General features: G+C 40.6%; 1 protein-coding gene across 1 annotated transcript; it reads right to left on the minus strand.

Annotated features, from left to right (window-relative positions):
• Nucleotides 1-11,931: 11,931 nt before the first annotated feature.
• Nucleotides 11,932-19,360, minus strand: LOC308074902 (H-2 class II histocompatibility antigen, E-S beta chain-like). Its single transcript, XM_080414410.1, has 7 exons — nucleotides 19,224-19,360; nucleotides 18,847-19,119; nucleotides 18,290-18,503; nucleotides 18,020-18,087; nucleotides 16,141-16,254; nucleotides 15,927-15,957; nucleotides 11,932-13,931 (listed from the first exon to the last, which is right to left on the minus strand). Coding segments are annotated over exons 1-7 (762 nt in total). The 5' UTR covers nucleotides 19,285-19,360; the 3' UTR covers nucleotides 11,932-13,930.
• Between the last annotated feature and the right edge of the window lie 13 nt (nucleotides 19,361-19,373).

The following is a 19,373-nucleotide window of genomic DNA, read 5'->3' on the forward strand; positions in this document are numbered from 1 at the left end:
TTAGGTTAAGAGAAAGTCGACCTCCGCTATTCTTCTGCTGGTGAGAGTTCGAATCGGGTTCCGTTACGTTGTCCGTGTGTCTGACGCCTCGTGGCGGTGGATCTCTGACTTATTGGGGCCAGCCGGTGACGTCAAGCTGACGTAATCTATAACGTATATGAGCTCCAAATTTGGTCGAGGTGTTCGATCCAAATAGGGAAATAACACGTGCCGCCAGTCGGTTATGCAACCCCCGTTATATATATATGCCATTGACAGATTACCCGTTGTACCCTTGTCTGTCTGTCTGTCTGTCTGTCTGTCTGTCTGTCTGTCTGTCTGTCTGTCTGTCTGTCTGTCTGTCTGTCTGTCTGTCTGTCTGTGCGTGAGTGTAAAACCCTACTCACTTTCAAAACTGCCCTAAAGATACACCTTCAGGAGGCTGCAATTCGAAAATGGCCCCTGTCTAAGTCTTAACCTACCCCCCCTTCCGGAAACGGAACATGTTGTAGCAGGCATGATCTTGACCGGATCTTACTGGTTCATTTTGAATGGAAACTGTAGTAGCTTCACAGGTCTCAACCAGCTTACCCCCCTCCCCTCCTCCTAAAACTGTCTATTGTGCATATTTCTTGTTTTTCATAGCAGTAACCAGTAAACTGATTGTATGACGTTCTGCATAGTAGTGTATATTTGTATGTCTTAAATGTCATCATGATTTGAGTGCACGGGGATCTCATTTTAAATAAGCCAAGTGCTTTTATGAGCGATCCCGTTTAGAGGAGCTTGTATTGTGATTTGTACTTCCATGTACTGTTACCATGTCTTTCTAAATAAAGTGTTCAATCAATCAATGTCTGTCTGTCTGTCGAAAGATTCTGTCTGTGTGTCTGTCTGTCTGTCTGTCTGTCTGTCTGTCTGTCTGTCTGTCTGTCTGTCTGTCTGTCTGTCTGTCTGTCTGTCTGTCTGTCTGTCTGTCTGTCTGTCTGTCTGTCTGTCTGTCACTATTAGCAGTGGTTCTCAAACTTTTTCATGTCAAGGACCACCCAAAATGATATGTTTTTGGCCGCGGACCCCCATCTCAGAATGTTTAGTTCCAGGGACCCCCAGAAGCAAAGATTTGATTTTGATTATTAGCTCATAGCTACTCATACTCTGTTACAAGTAAAAGTCCGGAATTCAAAATTTAACTTGAATAAAAGTACAAAAGTATTGGTATCAACATGCACTTAAAGTGCTAAAAGTAAAAGTACTAAAATGTTTGAAATTAGCAGATCTTCAAGCTCACAACGAGCTTGTAGATCGGCTATTTTCAAACAGCCTATGTATAGACAAATCCACAGAACGGCAGTCATAACTGCGTTAGTCAAGCGGCTGTCGCTCCGCGTCTGTGGATTAGTCTGTAAAATAGGGCTAAAGTGGTTAATGTATATTTTATAATATGATACTTTATATCTGCAAAGTAACTAGTAACTAAAGTTTTCAAATAATTGTAGTGGAGTAAAAGTACAATATTTGCCTCTGAGATGTAGTGGAGTAGAAGTAAAAGTACTGACAATTGGAAATACTCTAGTAATGTAAAAGCACCTAAGAATTGTACTTAAGTACAGTACTTGAGTAAATGTACTTAGTTACTTTACACTGGACATCATAGACATAATACCTATGATGTAGGCCTATGGTATGTATCCATATTTGGGCAAAGTTTCAGCCAGATCCGATCCCCATTGAATACAAATAAATACTGGCAACAAAAGACATGTCAGACATGTCAGATAGGTGAACAATCAGTGACATTACTTCATGCAGCGAAGAGAGTGCAGTAGTGTAGAGGGGGGAAAAAGAGGTGACCAAGTACAGTCCCATATGGGGACCCCGGTCAACAAAGTATAGGGTTTAAAGGATGAAATGGGTGTCCTACCTGAAAATGTATTTCCTGTTTACTAAGGAGCTGGAGAGACAGACACTCTATAATGTCTCATAATCTATAGAGCTTTAACCTTTTAACAAAACAATAACACTTTTTTATTTTAACCAAAAAGATATCACTTACAGCACCTTTGAGAGATTAAAGGTATAAAGGGTAAGTGACATCCTTTGGTTAAAACAAAAGTTTTTTTGTTTTAAGTAGGCTACTTGAATGTTTTACTTAAAGACGGGGTGCCGTGATTTTCAGTGAACCCCCCCCCCCCCCCCTAAAACATAATCATCAGGTATTATGGTTATACTAGGAGGAAGATTTTTTTCAAAAAAGGGTACAGAAATTGTTAAAATTATGTTTTTATGTGGACACGCCTCCAGTTCATTAAGTATACCTGGTTCTCACCTTAGCACCTCCTCCACCACCTTAGCACCACCCACCTGTCCTAGTCCCTCCTCCTCCTCATGCCCACACCTGTTGTGTTATGATAATGAGGGGGAGGGTATGTTTTTACTATGTCACTAAAGGGCTATTTCTCTATTGGCACGTTTGACCCTCAAGGTTTCAACCTCCAGGTAGAAACTCAAAATAGTCAGAGAAGACATGAAACTCCATAAAAACACCACCAGGGGGCTTAATGAAGTTCTATCAACCTCATAGACACATGAAAAACAGAAAAAGTGCAAAACCATGGCACCACCTCTTTAAAGTATCAAAAGTAAAAGTACTAAAATGTTTGAAAATAGCAGATCTACAAGCTCACAACGCGTCGCATCGCGACGCGTTGTGAGCTTGTAGATCTGCTATTTTCAAATAGCCTATGTATACAATAGGGCCTTTTACCAACCGATCTCAGCAGTGCTCACCTCAGTGATCTCAATCAAAGGCAGTGGTCCATCCACAGCTCCACCATGCTGATCCACAAAGTCCTGTGTTCTCCCTCACCTCCCACTGACACAGTGGGAATAATTGGTGACTCCATGGCCTGGTCAGAAACATTCGTATTTCCAATGCATTAACATACTGCTGCCCAGGTGCAAACACAACGTTTATCCTGGATAGACAACTCTCACATCTACATAAACGTTCACATTTCAAATATAAAGTGCTGACCCCACGGCCACGGATGTTACAAGTTGAGCCGGACCACGATAAGTACCCGTATCTCCCGTATTGTTCAATAAAAAAGCATTTTAATCCGATCGGAGGCCATTTTCTGTTTTTTTTTTTTGGAACGTATCAGGTGCAATACACCTCCCCAACCGGTAGTGTCGCATAGTTGAAAGCATCGGAAAAAAATTCAGAGAAAATGGCCGGAGATCGGATTAAAAAGCTTTTTATTGAACAATACGGGAGATAAAGGTACTTAAACCTTTAGCGGCTCAACTTGTTACATCCGTGTCCATAGGGTCAGCACTTTATATTTGAAATATAAACGTTTATGTAGATGTAAGAGTTGTGAATGTAAGAAAATCGCAAACCAGGATGGTTTCAAGTGGTTCCCTCCGTTGAAACGAAGATAAACTTTAAAAACATCCTTTGATCTCCTCCTATTAGCTGTGGTAAACATATCTTTATTTAAAAAAAAAAAATACTGCCATCGCAATTTGCAGAGTGGTGTAAAGTAACTGAGTACATTTACTCAATACTGTACTTAAGTAAAATGTTTTGGTATTTTTTTTTTACTTTACTGGAGTATTTCCAATTTTCAATACTTTTACTACATCTCAGAGACTTTATATTGTACCACTTCAGCCCGATTTTATAACCATAGGCTATTTGAAAATAGCAAATCTACAAGCTCACAACTCAACCCGTTGTGAGCTTGTAGATCTGCTATTTTCAAACATTTTAGTACTTTTACTTTAAGTATATTAATGTTTATTTCTGGTCCTATTCCACTGCTGCGCAAAGGCGAGGCGCACTACTGGCTCCAGTCTGTCTGTTCCTCTTGCAACGTCAATTAGCCTACATTCAATTAGCCTACATTCAATTAGCCTACATTCAATTAGCCTACATTAAATGGAAGCCTACATTCAATTAGCCTACATTCAATTAGCCTACATTCAATTAGCCTACATTAGCCTACATTCATCATTGTCTCCGCCAGGCCGAAGGCATGGCGAGAGAGTGAGTATGTTTTACCCTCCGTCCGTCCGTCCGTGTGTCCGTGTGTCCGTCCGTCCTGTCTGTGTGTTAGCAGCTAATCTCCGGCACCGTTGGCCAGGTCGCTCCGAAACTGTGCACACACACTCCCTGGATGCCAATTCAGAACTTCTGCCCCAATTTTTTCACATGGGCCTGTTATAGCGCCACCAGGAGGCCGATTTGTGCAAAACCCATTTTTTTACATTACTCCTACAGATTTTCTCCAAACGTCATGCAAATCGGTACACAGTATCTCTATAGTCATGTGATCAACACGGATCTGTCCGATTTCCCATATTCCATCCTCATTGCCTATGGTTGGCTTCCAAAGTTTGCACGATTGGTTCGTTTTGAACAAAAACAGCTTTCGATTTCCGTGACATTTCACACGCACATTCCCACTAGGCCGAGGAAGAAATGCCACCCCTTTCACATTGGCCTGTTATAGCGCCACCAGCAGGTCTAATGTAGCAAAACACATTTTTGGAACAAAATGCCTCAAATCATGAATGCAGTGTCTGATTGCCGTGAAAGACCTAAGAATAAATGGCACCCTTTTCACATTGGCCTATTATAGCGCCACCAGGAGGCCAGAATAACGTACCTGACCTGGCGGAGACCTGTGCTCCGAGGAGCACTTTTTCTAGTTTCATCTGTTTTGGGCTCGTCCAGCCTTTTATGCTCGAGATGGGCTGCATCCATAGAGTTAAAGGCTGCATCCGAGTATTTTAGGAAACAAATCACTTGTTCACTGGTTTAATTTGCAGTGCACACTGGACGCTCATGCAACAACTTGACTGGTCTCACAAACAAATATGTCCGAGTCAAACATCTTAATCAAATGGTCATCCATGGTCACTCTACAGTTTGTTCCGCCACAGTTCCACAGTCCCCATACAGCACCTGCCCCCTTGTGGCCAGGTGGTCAAATTGCTCATGTCTCACCCTCAGTTGATGATGATACATGTGATATTTTGCCATTAGAATTCCTTCCATTATGCGGCTTAACGCCGCTCAAGGGTCCATTTGGTTCCATTTGTACACTCTCAGAGTTACAGACCTGTAAGGGTCCATTTGGTTCCATTTGTACACTCTCAGAGTTACAGACCTGTAAGGGTCCATTTGGTTCCATGTGTACACTCTCAGTGTTACAGACCTGTAAGGGTCCATTTGGTTCCATTTGTGCACTCTCAGAGTTACAGACCTGTAAGGGTCCATTTGGTTCAATTTTTACACTCTCAGAGTTACAGACCTGTAAGGGTCCATATGGTTCTATTTGTACACTCTCAGAGTTACAGACCTGTAAGGGTCCATTTGGTTCCATGTGTACACTCTCAGAGTTACAGACCTGTAAGGGTCCATTTGGTTCTATTTGTACACTCTCAGAGTTACAGACCTGTAAGGGTCCATTTGGTTCCATGTGTACACTCTCACAGTTACAGACCTGTAAGGGTCCATTTGGTTCCAATGTTGTGTACACTCTCAGAGTTACAGACCTGTAAGGGTCCATTTGGTTCCATGTGTACACTCTCAGTGTTATAGACCTGTAAGGGTCCATTTGGTTCCATTTGTACACTCTCAGAGTTACAGACCTGTAAGGGTCCATTTGGATCCCACCAACCTTAAGGGTCCCTGGACCACACTTTGAGAACCACTGAGTTAGGCCACAGCTAAGAAAGGGTGAAGAGCCGAGCATTGATCATTCATTTGATGTGGCCCTATAAGCTGTGTCTGTCACAAGGTGGGGTCCGGGGACCCCCAGGGGTCCTTGAGGGTATTCCAGGGTGTTCCCAGCTAAATGAGGTAATAATAGCATCAAAATCAGTCTAACCATTAATCACTTTGCAAATCTGTCTATATTCAAGCGCCTTTGTCGCCCTCATGTGGACAAAATGAGTAAATATAAGTGGAAGTCTCTGTTTATAAAACATTAAAACTAGATGAACGCAGCATGACACCAGTTTATACATGAATAAATCTACAAGCTCACAATGAGACGCATTGTGAGCTTGTAGATCGGCTAGTTTCGGTACGAGACACGGTCGTAGAACAGAGTATTTAAGAATTGAAACGGTTGTAATTTGAAAAAAGACCGAAAGTGCTCACGTTGCATTGTGTGTGAGGCTTGTCACCTGATGTGTTTTATTTTGAAGAGAAAACGGAAGTGTTCACGACACATGTCTGGGAAATGTAGTTTATAATGTAGTTCTTCTAGCCGTGGTGTAGTGTAGTACGGGAAATGTAGTAGTCGATTGTAGTTCTTCTAACCAACCATGGTGGATGGAAAATGTAGTTCCTTAAATGTGTAGTCCTCATAGCTACCCGTTACGTTCGACGTTTGACATGACAACGTGTTGCTGACGTCACGTGTGACGTATGTCTGTTGTTTATGCAGCTAGCAGCTAGCAGCTGCTTTATGCAGCAACCAACTAACAAGCCAATGAGTGGAGGAAGAATTAACAAACAATACAAATCATTCTCTTATGATGATGATGCTCTTTGTAAAAATGATGAAATGGACTAAATATCCATAAATAGTGTTTGTTGAGTCAGCGTCACATTTATAAATAATATACCTAGAGTAGACGAGAGTAGAGTTTGTCCACTAGAGGGCGACACAGTCCCTAGCATAGAATTAAAGGCATCATATTTTAAGTTAAAGCTGTCGTAAGATAAATGCGAAAGAGAGTGTTTATGTTATACCCAACTGTAAATAGTGTAGATTACATCAGTCATATTAAACAAGCATATTTATTTGATTTGATAAGGATTTGGGGTGGCCATAGCTGAGTGATTAGTGAGCCCGCCTAGGGAACCAGCTGGCCCTTGTTGCCCCAGGTTCGATTCCAGGCTATCCCAGCATATGTGTCGATGATATGAAATTTGCCCCTGAGCAAGACTCTTAACCCCAATTGCTCACAGGTTCTCATTGGAAACAAGACCGCAAGGACTTTCATGAACGACCTGTTAAAAGGAATTATCATTATCCTTATTAGACAAACCATAATACAAAGACATATTGGAAACAATTAAAAGTTATTTTAAAAACACTGATTTGTGTATCAATGGTGATTGTGCAGAATTAACAGTCAACCTGTGAATTTAAGCACAATGTCAGTCTGTTATTTTATTTTAAGCAGCTCTTCTCCTCTGTGCCTTGTCTGAAATTGCACCCTTCTACCATAATGGTACTAATGTAATTCTTCTACCATATGAATCTGTCAATCATATTTATTAATGTCATTCACATTTTCACCCTTTATTCTCAGTAAAATATTGTCAAATGTCAAATATATGTAGTTATTTTCTACTTTACTGGAGTATTTGCAATTTTAAGTACTTTTACTTCTACTCCATTACATCTCAGAGGCAAATAGTATAATTTTACTCCAAAACTTTACACTAGTTAGGCCACTTTGCAGATTTTGATTATCCTTATTAAACATACATTAACCACTTCAGCCCAATAAACATTTCCGCCATTTGAAAATAGCAGATCTACAAGCTCACAATGCGTCGCACATTGTGAGCTTGCAGATCTGCTATTATTTTCAGCTCCCACTCTTCCTGTGACGTCACCGCGCGAGCCCATTGCAGGCCGCTTTGCGGCAACATCAAAGGAACAGCGCGAGCTCTCTCGTTTGTGTGTGTTTGCTCTGTTTAATTGTTTAAAAAAGTAAAAAAGAGTGTTAAAAAGTTAACTAAACAACTACTAATGTAACATTAGTCCACGTGGACGTCGAGTAGAGTTAACAGTGCTTGACAGGGAGGTGGAACAAGCTGTTAAAACCTTAAAACAAGAGAATTATCTCCAAAAACAGGTGAGGTTTCTACAGGTTGTTAGCTTGGCTAATTAAGTGCTTAGAATTAAAGGTATTGATGGAATTGCGAGCAACTAGTAGGATGTGTGAAGTGAATATATAATGTATGTGTTTTATTCAACTAGTAGGATGTGTGAAGTGAATATATAATGTATGTGTTTTATTCAGCTGTGTTTAGAATTAAAAGAATGGTGGATGAAATTGTAATTTCACTGTTATGTTACTTGGTAAAAAAAAAAAAAAAAAATTCAGGAGTGTGTGTGTGTGTGTGTGTGTGTGTGTGTGTGTGTGTGTGTGTGTGTGTGTGTGTGTGTGTGTGTGTGTGTGTGTGTGTGTGTGTGTGTGTGTGTGTGTGTGTGTGTGTGTGTGTGTGTGTGTGTGTGTGTGTGTGTGTGTGTGTGTGTGTGATGATGATGAGCCTATGCAGGCCCAGTCAGTATTGTAAAGTACTCTAAATGTGCTCTAAAAATAAAGTTTGACCTGATACACTAGGCCAGTGGTTCTCAAACCTTTTCATGTCAAGGACCCCCAAATTGACACCTATTAGCCCGCAGACCCCCATTTGAAAAGATATACCAGGGACCCCCATAATAAGAGAAGATTTATTTACGGCTCTAGCAGTGATTCTCAACCATTTTAATTTCAAGGACCCCCAGTTTGACATGCATTGGGGCTATGGACCCCCATTTAATAGCATTTCTATCTCTGGGACCCCAATATTGTAAAATCTATGTTAATGTAGCTCTGAGAGTGAACCAAATGGACCCATTTGTACACTCTCAGAGTTACAGACCCACAAGGGTCCATTTGGTTCCATTTGTACACTCTCAGAGTTACAGACCCATAAGGGTCCATTTGTTCCTAATCTATCATTTAGTTGGGGACCCCCTGGAACTCCCTCAAGGACCCCTGGAGGTCCCCGGACCCCACTTTGAGAACCAATGCACTAGGCTGTGTATATTGTGACAGGATACAATATACGTACATCTGGCTAACGGTCACTTGAATTAATACTGTATTTGTTTTTTTCTTTCTTTCTTTCTCTCTTTCTTTGTTTCTCAGAGTGGAGCCACAGACTGTGCAGAGATTGTTCTTGTGTCCTAAATGCCCAGAAGACTGAGGTCTTCACAGTATAACACCCTCCCAGAACATCTCAGATCTAATGACCACACAGAGGTTATCTGGTGAAGCTACCTGAGGGAGAGGAGAGATGGTGGGAGACGCCGCTGGAAGGCTCAACCCGAGGGATGCCCTTAAGAGATGGAGATCTCACTCTATCCATGGATCTGTCTGCATGGGGGGTGGGATTCCTCCGCGCTGTTGACCCTGGTCTTCGGTGGACCTCCACCGTGGATCGATTGCTGATTGATCAGATTTCTGGTCGACCACGGCGGTCTCCACTGGTGGTCTCCGCCAAAGACCTGGGCCCGCCGGGGGTTTCCTCTGAAGACAGCTCAAAGTAAGAACCTCTTTAGGCCTGTCACCATTATGACCTTTAACGCTTGATTAATTGTCGCTCAAATAATTGCGATTAAGGATTTCATTGAGTTGTACTAACATTATGAATACAACTTTGTCTGGCTTTTTTAAGCTTTGTAAACAAAGCTGCACAGGGCAGATATATTGCATAATTCAATAACTTTATACTTAAACAAAAAAACATGAATTGCGGAAATACTAATATTCCAAATGTTTGAAAATATATGACATATTTTCAATATGGAAACGATTATTACGATTGTGACTATTATCCCCCAAAAAGTATTGCGATTATCTCAAATACTTGCTATTATGTAATAATTGTGACGGTCCTAATGTTTCTTGTGTGGCGTATGCTTGTTGGATGCTGATTGTGTCGTATGCATGTTGGATGGTGATTGTGTCGTATGCATGTTGGCTGGTGCTTGTGGCGTATGCTTGTTGGATGCTGATTGTGTCGTATGCATGTTGGATGGTGATTGTGTCGTATGCATGTTGGCTGGTGCTTGTGGCGTATGCTTGTTGGATGCTGATTGTGTCGTATGCATGTTGGATGGTGATTGTGTCGTATGCATGTTGGCTGGTGCTTGTGGCGTATGCTTGTTGGATGCTGATTGTGTCGTATGCATGTTGGATGCTGATTGTGTCGTATGCATGTTGGATGGTGATTGTGTCGTATGCATGTTGGCTGGTGCTTGTGGCGTATGCTTGTTGGATGCTGATTGTGTCGTATGCATGTTGGATGCTGATTGTGTCGTATGCATGTTGGATGGTGATTGTGTCGTATGCATGTTGGCTGGTGCTTGTGGCGTATGCTTGTTGGATGCTGATTGTGTCGTATGCATGTTGGATGGTGATTGTGTCGTATGCATGTTGGCTGGTGCTTGTGGCGTATGCTTGTTGGATGCTGATTGTGTCGTATGCATGTTGGATGCTGATTGTGTCGTATGCATGTTGGATGGTGATTGTGTCGTATGCATGTTGGCTGGTGCTTGTGGCGTATGCTTGTTGGATGCTGATTGTGTCGTATGCATGTTGGATGCTGATTGTGTCGTATGCATGTTGGATGCTGATTGTGGCGTATGCATGTTGGATGCTGATTGTGGCGTATGCTTGTTGGATGCTGATTGTGTTTTCAGGTTGAATCTACGACTATGTTGGCAGTGTAGTTTTTGTTTTCAGGTTGAATCTACAAGGTCGTTTTTTTCAGGTTGTAGTACGACTATGTTGGTAGTGTAACCCTAATGTTTGGTATTCAAAATTTACTTGAGTAAAAGTACAAAAGTGTTGGCAGTAAAATATACTTAAAGGTACAAGTACTCATTAAGCAGAAGGTCCCATTTCACACATTTTCAAATGTATGAAATGCATAAAAATCCTTTGAAAATAGCCGATCCACAAGCTCACAACGCGTCACATTGTGACGTGTTGTGAGCTTGTAGATCGGCTATTTTCAAATTGCCGTAGATATGCTATTTTCAAAACTTCTTTGAATTGTTTTTTGATTAAATCTAGCACAAACTATGATAGGGAGTCCTTGGCCAAATATATGAATGTGGGGGTCCTTTCTATGAGAATGTTTGAGAACCACAGGTGTAGAGGACATGATGAGAGAGGATGTGGTCAGGTGTAGAGGACATGATGAGAGAGGATGTGGTCAGGTGTAGAGGACATGATGAGAGAGGATGTGGTCAGGTGTAGAGGACATGATGAGAGCAGAGGATGTGGTCAGGTGTAGAGGACATGATGAGAGCAGAGGATGTGGTCAGGTGTAGAGGACATGATGAGAGCAGAGGATGTGGTCAGGTGTAGAGGACATGATGAGAGCAGAGGATGTGGACACAGAGTCACCTGTACATCATGTTTAGTTCACACACACATGTGTCACTTTTAAACACAAGACTACATGTATGTGTGTATGTAGAGAACACCTGTCTCTCTGCAACCATAAACCTAGATGTATGCATGTATTCAGTGGTGGAACAAGTACTCAAATGTTTTACTTAAGTAAAAGTATCAATACTGCAATGTAGAAACACTCCGTTACAAGTAAAAGTCTGGAATTCAACATTTTACTTGAGTTAAAGTACAAAAGTGTTGGTATCAAAACGTACTTAAAGCACTCATTATGAAGCATGTCCCATTTCACAAGTTAAAATGTATAAAACATATTTTGAAAATAGCAGATCTACAAGCTCACAATGTGTCGCAACGCGACGCATTGTGAGCTTGTAGATCGGCTATTTTCAAATGGCCAAAATGTATGTAGGGCTGAAGTGGTTAATGTATGTTTTGTAATAATAATCAAAATCTACAAAGTAACTAGTAACTAAAGTTTTCAAATAATTGTAGTGGAGTGAAAGTATAATATTTGCCACTGAGATGTAGTGGAGTAAAAGTAAAAATACTCAAAATTTTACTTAAGTACAGTACTTGAGTAAATGTACTTCGTTTCTTTACACCACTGTCTGTCTGTCTGTCTGTCTGTCTGTCTGTCTGTCTGTCTGCAAAACGCCTGCTCTGAAACTTCATCTATGCAGCTCTCTGTACAAACATAATGGTTACAATGTAACACAATGTTTACCGTTAGTTTATTTATAATGACACATTGTATCCAAACCAAGCCATTTAAAACAACATCTACCAGATAAACTGTAAATCACACATGATTACATACAGTATGTGATCTAACACACCAACACTACATGGTCTTTGCTAAAGGTTTGCATTTTAGTTCATTCATTTGATATGTAAATAGATGATCAGGGCTATAACATGATGAGATATCTCCTGTATAGATGAACCCAGTAGCTTTGGAAGTACAGTTTATATAATGAATGGTTATCTGACAACTGTTAGTTCTGAGGAAGAATCGTTTAAAACAAAATTGCTCAACAAATGAATAATGGTGAATGCCTACATTTAACTAGAATCTTGTATTCATACAATTATGAAACGGTACTAAAAGATAATACTTTACATGTGAACTCTGCTTTGATGGTTAATTGGTAAGTTTTAGTTGAGTTCAACACGTCTCCAATAATTATATCATGTTCCTTCATCAGTCTGAAATGTTAAAAACATCTGCTCTCGTTGTTTTACCAGAATTTGTATTCATTACAACAAAATCGTATTAAACATATCAGAAGTTATTTTGTGCTCAATAATATTTAGCCAAACGACATCCCAGAGTTTAAATAATGGAACATTAAAAGCGACTATATTTGAATATATTTGAAGATTTAGAATCTTTGTTAAACTTTTTTTTCTGTTTGCTCTCCTGCAGAGTACAGCTGTGGGAAGACCATTTAGTTTGATGTGTTGGTTCACATATTGTCAATGATTATATATAAATGATTAATTATTATAAATGATTGCATGTTATGATTGCAACTCAAAACTGTCAAATGATATAAATGATTACATACATAGAAGTGATTTATGCTAAAGACCTTTTATCACAAACATTTAGGTATATCCTGTAAAGTTAGGGAAACCAGCCGTCGAGTACCCCAGTTGTCCAGAACCGCCCATCCAACCAATATGCCCATATATGGGCATTCCAATATATGGGCATATAGCCTACTGATGACATCAGGGATCTCCATATAAGGGCACAATATGGACGCAGACAGACGGGTACAACAGGTACTGTGACAAAGCCCTCCACACTATGACTCCGACTTCTACGTCGCACCGCCGATCCGAACGCCCGAACTCTATATGTGAGGGCCACGTAGCGGCCCAAAACGAGATAAGATACTGTAGGCCTAAGAAATATTTGTATTCGATGGTATAACCAGTAGCAATGGTTCACATGACGCTTGTCCGTCACAAGCGTCATGGCAGAACGTCAACCGGGTTTTGGCACTTTCTCCATTTACAACCCGTACATCTACACAAACGTTCAGATTTCAAATATAAAGTGCTTACCTCAATGCCACAGATGTTACGATTTAAATCGGGTGGGTCCCGTATCTTCCGCATTGTTCAATAAAAAAACATTTTAATCTGATCGGCGGCCATTTTCTCATAGAGTCATGATGTATCAGAGTGCAATACACCTCCCAACCGATAGGGTAGTTGAAAGCATATGGAGAAAATTAGGAGAAAATGGACACGATCGGATTAAAATGCGTTTTATTGAACAGTACAGAAGATACGGGTACTTAGACCCACCAGATTTAAATTGTAACATCCGTGGCCATGGGGTAACTAAGCACTTTATGGAGAAAGTGCCAAAACCAGGTTGAAGCTCCATCATAACTGTCGTGATATGACAGCCATGTTTCAGGGCTAGTAGAACCAGTAACGTTAGGGAAGCCATTCTACCTCTGATTCTGTCTTTGACAGATCTTTCACTGACACACATTTCTCTAACTATAACATTTGATTTGATTAGACATCACAAACTGCAAAACACCCACAATAATCACCATTAGCCTTGGCTAGCCAGTTAGCATGTTTAAAAAGACACATCTGTGAAAAAGGTTCATTAACTCATCATTGAGCTGCTGTGTGACATTTGTCTAAAAGCAGACTCCTCTCTCTCCACCAGGGGGCAGCAATGACTGGCTGCATCTCTGAAAAGACAAGTGTTCAGTTAGAATGACACATTGTTATGTGAAATCAATAACAATGTTATTAACTGTATGGAAAAGATTAAACCAGTTAGAATTTGTATTAACGCCATTCTAAACCCTATGAACTCAGTGGTCTGACTGTTACAACTGTAATGTTGAAAAGAAATACATACTCTGTATCACAACAAACAGACAGGGCCTGTTGCGTTTAGTTTTATCTGGCCATGTAAACATGATAATCTGGTTTCATTTAATAAATGTCTTTAAATACCACAGTCTGAACTCTTTTGTCTGCACTATAGTTTGATAATAATGTATAATACATAATGTGTTGTGATGGTGGAAAAAGAACGGACAAATGTTTTTGAACAAATCATTTCAATGTGTGATATGTAGGCCTACTGGGTCAGTGTTGAACCGTACTGACTTCTCATCATATCAGACTTCTCTGTGTTTACGCCTCACTGCTTCTACTTCATCTTTATTGTCACATCACATGGTTTATAGGTGTAGAAAAGTGGGTGAAATGATTGTTTTAGTCCCCGTTACCATAGATATAGAAACCTAGATACCTCATTGGCCTCTGCAGTTCATTTGAGCGACTGGTATCTCAATACAAGGCTCTTCCGCAGGGCTACTTGACTACTGGCCAATCACAGCGCGTCTAACTGACTAGTTGCTGCGCGGCTGCCTCTTAAGAAAAGACACGCCCCACCTGCCTCTGATTGGCCTACCGAACGCCCCCCTTCTGTGACGCACACAGAAGTTTCCTGCTGAAGCGGAAGGAAGTGGAAGCACGGCCGAGATTCGCACGCCTCAGAGCCGAAGGAGGCGTCTACCTTTATATGTCTATGCCTGTTACTGCTCTGACTAACTGTGCTCACAGCATTCTGCCTGATAGTGCTGCCATGACAGACAGGGCCCCACAGGGAGGGATTAACCCCCACACGGGGCCCCTGGGCCCATCATCTTTTAGGGGCCCCCCACATGCTACCCACAGTAACGGGCAGTCAGGTGGGCCCAGCTCATAAACACACTGCTCTGGTTCTAAGGCCATGTGTGGGGCAATAAAGCAGCACCTGTTCTATCATACAGGATGTTTACAGTCTGTAACCTAAAGTACAGTAGCCTACTATGTGTATGTATTTGTAATATAATAATAACCTTAACTTGCACAGTCTTGCAGACATGCTGCACCAACAGTTCACTGCTTGTCCCATATGAGTGAGAGACAACAATCCTTCTAACCACTGCTGGAAATACAGAGGAGGGGCTACATCACATTATCTCATTATTTCATTTTTGATCAACTTACACATTTCAGATGAATAAATTATCGATGGACTCTCGACCCAGTTCCCCCCTGAGAGTCAAGGGCCCCTGACTCACATTTAATCTGACAGTTCAGTTATTTTATGCATGTTTCCTTCACCTCTGAAAGCTGCAGATTCATCAGATTTTACATTGACGCTCATAGTTTGTTTTCTCTCTGCAACCATATGCATTCATTCATCAATCACTTTATAACTGACCTCCCTATGTTGGGCATGTCATTATAGACAAAACATTGATTTTTTATTTTCTAAAAAATATAAATAGAATGGCAGATCTACAAGCGTGCAACGCATCAAGGTGCTATCAAGGTGTATCAGGCTCGTGGAACAACATCAAATCTGTTCCTCTACAGAGGATCTTACTTCTCCTTTGTTAAATGGAAATAGTGACCTTTTTAAACACTTCTCCTTTTTGTAATAAACGAACAAACAACAGCTTCACAAGAATTGAAACTATTAGCTGCTGGCTTTTATTTCTGATGGAAACATATTCTAGTTCAAGAGGCTGACTTCAACTGGAGGAAATAAAGTGTATCAAATTAAGTCTTAAGTCTTTATTTAAATAGAGATTACTGAATAAGCACAATTTAGTTTCATTCCTAATACATATTTGTAGAGGAAGTGAATGTGGATGTTGTGGGAGGAGTCTAAAGATTCTCACCATAAGTTGGTTGTCGGCACCAGAATACGACCTGATAGAAGAGATGAAACATTAAGAGATTATCATTAAAAGATCAGGCAGGCAGACAGACAGACAGACAGACAGACAGACAGACAGACAGACAATCAGAGTCAATCCTGGCTGGAGATCTGACCTTGTTTCTTCCACTGGTAGCACATTAATTAATGAAACATTAATTAAACATTATAATGACCTCGTTTCCTCCACTGGAAGTAGATGAATCCAGTCAGGAACAAGACCAGACCCAGAACCAGACCAGAAGCTCCGATGGCCAGCTTGTTCTTCACTGACTCTGGCATGGAGTCATCTGACCATAAGAGGGTGGAAGACAGGGTTAAACAACTAAAAATGGGACTGGTCTTCAAAATTGTAAATGCAGATTTGCCCGAAATGCCCCCTATACCCTATATATCTGTATAAATACCTAGAAAAAGTTAGTGACACCCACAGCCACGAAACCAGAGGGAGCATAAACAACAATCTGGTACCACCCACCCATAAAACAAACATGGGCAAATTCTCCTTCTATAGCACAGCCACCAAGGAATGGAATAGTCTAACCCCATCCCTCAAAAAATGCAGTTCGCTGGGCTCATTCAAAACAGCCCTAAAAACCCATCTTTCTGGAGGCCGAAAGAGGAGCTAGTGCCAGTTTCCCTGTAGACAGACGACCCCCCCCCCTCCTCTTTTTTTGTATATATATATATATTTTTTCCATGCTTCCCCCCCCCTTTTTTTGTACATATTTTTTCACGCTTTTTTTTTGTACATAGTGGTATTTTTTCTGTATTATCTGTATTTTCATGTTGATTTTTGAACTGTTTGGTTGCTACTATATATGTCTATGAAATTAACTCAAGGACCCCAACGGAAACAAGTCCGCAAGGACTTTTTTGGCCGGACCTTTTAGACAAAAGCATTATAAATGTAACTGTGTTGTTTTACATTCTTTTGTCTAATAAAAATTTAAATCAATCAATCAATCAATAAGAACCAACACAATATTACATAATATAATATAATATAATATAATATGATAATATATTATATTATCTGATGATGTTAACCTCTTTTCTCCATATTTTAACTTTTTGTGTTTTTTCGTAAATTAACGTCCTATTTGATCGTATCACAGCGTCACACAGAAGCATCAAAAGTATCAGATCTACAAGCTTGTAGATCTGATACTTTTGATGCTTTTGAATTTGATCAGCTCCCAGTACAGTATTAGACTGTGATTGTACGTGTGTGTGTGTGTGTGTGTGTGTGTGTGTGTGTGTGTGTGTGTGTGTGGTTAGCTCAGACAGCTACAGTCTTGTCGTTGCAGCTTTCACTTCCTCTCTTCTGTGCTATAGTATAGTGGGCGTAAAACTCTACATCTAAATACTTTCACTTTAAATCATGTTCAAATCATATTTTCTATATTAAAAGATGACAACCTTTTGTTTCCTTTGTAGATAAATACCCTCACGTTTCTCAACCTAGACTTCAATTCCTGTATAAAAAGGTAGATTATTATTAGGTAGTGAACAATTACAACTCTGTCTCACTTTAGACTCAGGCTCACACTTTATTGACACACTACTTTGTACAGAATATATTTATCAAATACTATTTTCCTTACAATTTTGTGACCCCCCTGCAGTACCAGCAAGTACCTCTAGGGGTTCACCAACCCCTGGTTGAGGGGGTGTAACTTAACCTGGTAGGCCTACTTAAGTTGAGCCATGACGTGGTTCATGATGTTTTCACCTCCAGAACTGTTAATGAGCCAAAACACTTCATACTAATGTATGTTACACTGTGACACACTGGATTCATAATCATAACACAACTATCTCTACCTGACAGCGTGTCACATGATCAGGTCAAGCTATACGACCCGTAGGTTCTGGTGTTGGATGACTGACTGACCAAGCGGACAAATAAAAACAGCAGCGACAGCGATCCTGAGAGGAAGACTTTTCTAAACCACTTCCCTGAGTTAGCTCTCTACTTGGAACGCTTTGTTCAAGTCAAAGACGTACGGCTGCCATGTTATTTGTGTCCAAAGTTGCAGTACAGTAACTGACCCCAGTCCACCCTTAGAGGAGCCATCAGGCTGGGGTGTTCCACCATGCATGTGATCTTCTCTCCTGATCTGTAACACACACACACACACACGCACACGCACACACACGTTTAGTTTCTATGTTCCTGGCATGTTTTCATATAAACGTGTTTTACTAATATGGTGAATTATATAAACTCCACTACAAATGTAAATATTCACCAAGTTATTTCTATGTATAGGTGTGTGTTAGGTGTGTATTTCTATGTATAGGTGTGTGTTAGGTGTGTACCTGGGTGTGTACTCCAGGAAGGAGTGGTACTGGTAGTACCAGTCTCCATCAGGCAGCACATGACTAGTGGACACCACAGAGGTCGTAGGTCGTCCGTCTCTCAGCCATGTGACCAGTATGGGTTTAGGATAGAAGCTGTAGGAGCTGCACCGCAGCATGGCTGGGTGTTTACCACCAGGGGGCTCTACTGAGGTCAGCATCACGGAGGGCTCCACTGGAATAACAAGAACATTATTTATTATTATTATTATTATTATTATATAAGGGTCTATATGAGGTCAGAAATGTTGGAAGGATCCAGAGAGAGACATTTAATTCTTTAACATCATAAGGATAATAAGGATAAATAACAAATAACATCAAATGTCTGCATTTGAGTAAAACATGTATTTTAAAGTTCATTTAAAGCACCTATACTGTAGGAATGTTTTATATCTATTAGGAGATCAATGTTAACATCATTAATCATGTGTGAATAGTGATGGTTTATTATTATGATTTCATGTTATAGTTTATGGGGTGATGAGTGTTTATAGTGCTGTTAGAGATCAGCTCACCTGTCTTATACAGAGCATTGGAGTAGTCGTTCCCAACGTTGCCTTTGCAGTAGTGCTCTGGCCCTGCTCTCATCCTAGCCATTGTTCCAGGTCGATTGTTCCAGGCCTCTGCGTTCCTCACACCGTACTCAGTGTATCCAACATGCTTCCCCACCCTACTGTCCCACCTGGTGAACTCTTGTTTATTGAAGACATATGATCTGATGTACTGTATGTCCTTCAGCTCACTGGAGTTAAACACACACTTATCAACCCAAAAGTGCATGAATCCACCTGTAAATGTAAAAAAGTAGAAATCTCATTTCATGTTTCTATTTACTCTATAATGACGACACTGACTGAATGTGTGAATTATGAAGTAATTAAATAAAGTTTACCTGCTCCATGGAAACAGATGAAACACAGTGAAACACAGAGCCAGAGATTAGTTGAAGTCATGATGATGAGTTGAGACGTTTCAGAGTTTAGTTGAAGTGTTGATGAGCTGAACACGGACTAACCCTAACTCTTCTCTGACAGTCTCTACT

Source organism: Gymnoscopelus braueri, assembly GCF_963280865.1.
Source record: "Gymnoscopelus braueri genome assembly, chromosome: 19".
Taxonomy (NCBI): Eukaryota; Metazoa; Chordata; class Actinopteri; order Myctophiformes; family Myctophidae; genus Gymnoscopelus; species Gymnoscopelus braueri.

Excerpts from the sequence above, each read along its gene's own strand:
- LOC308074902 (XM_080414410.1), bottom strand. The coding sequence starts at position 19,284 with ATGACTTCAACTAATCTCTGGCTCTGTGTTTCACTGTGTTTCATCTGT. Across the intron at positions 18,088-18,289 it reads TTCCTGGAGTACACACCCAG|ATCAGGAGAGAAGATCACAT; the intron begins GTACACACCTAA and ends TGTGTGTTACAG. Across the intron at positions 15,958-16,140 it reads CTTCCAGTGGAGGAAACGAG|GTCGTATTCTGGTGCCGACA; the intron begins GTCATTATAATG and ends CTCTTCTATCAG.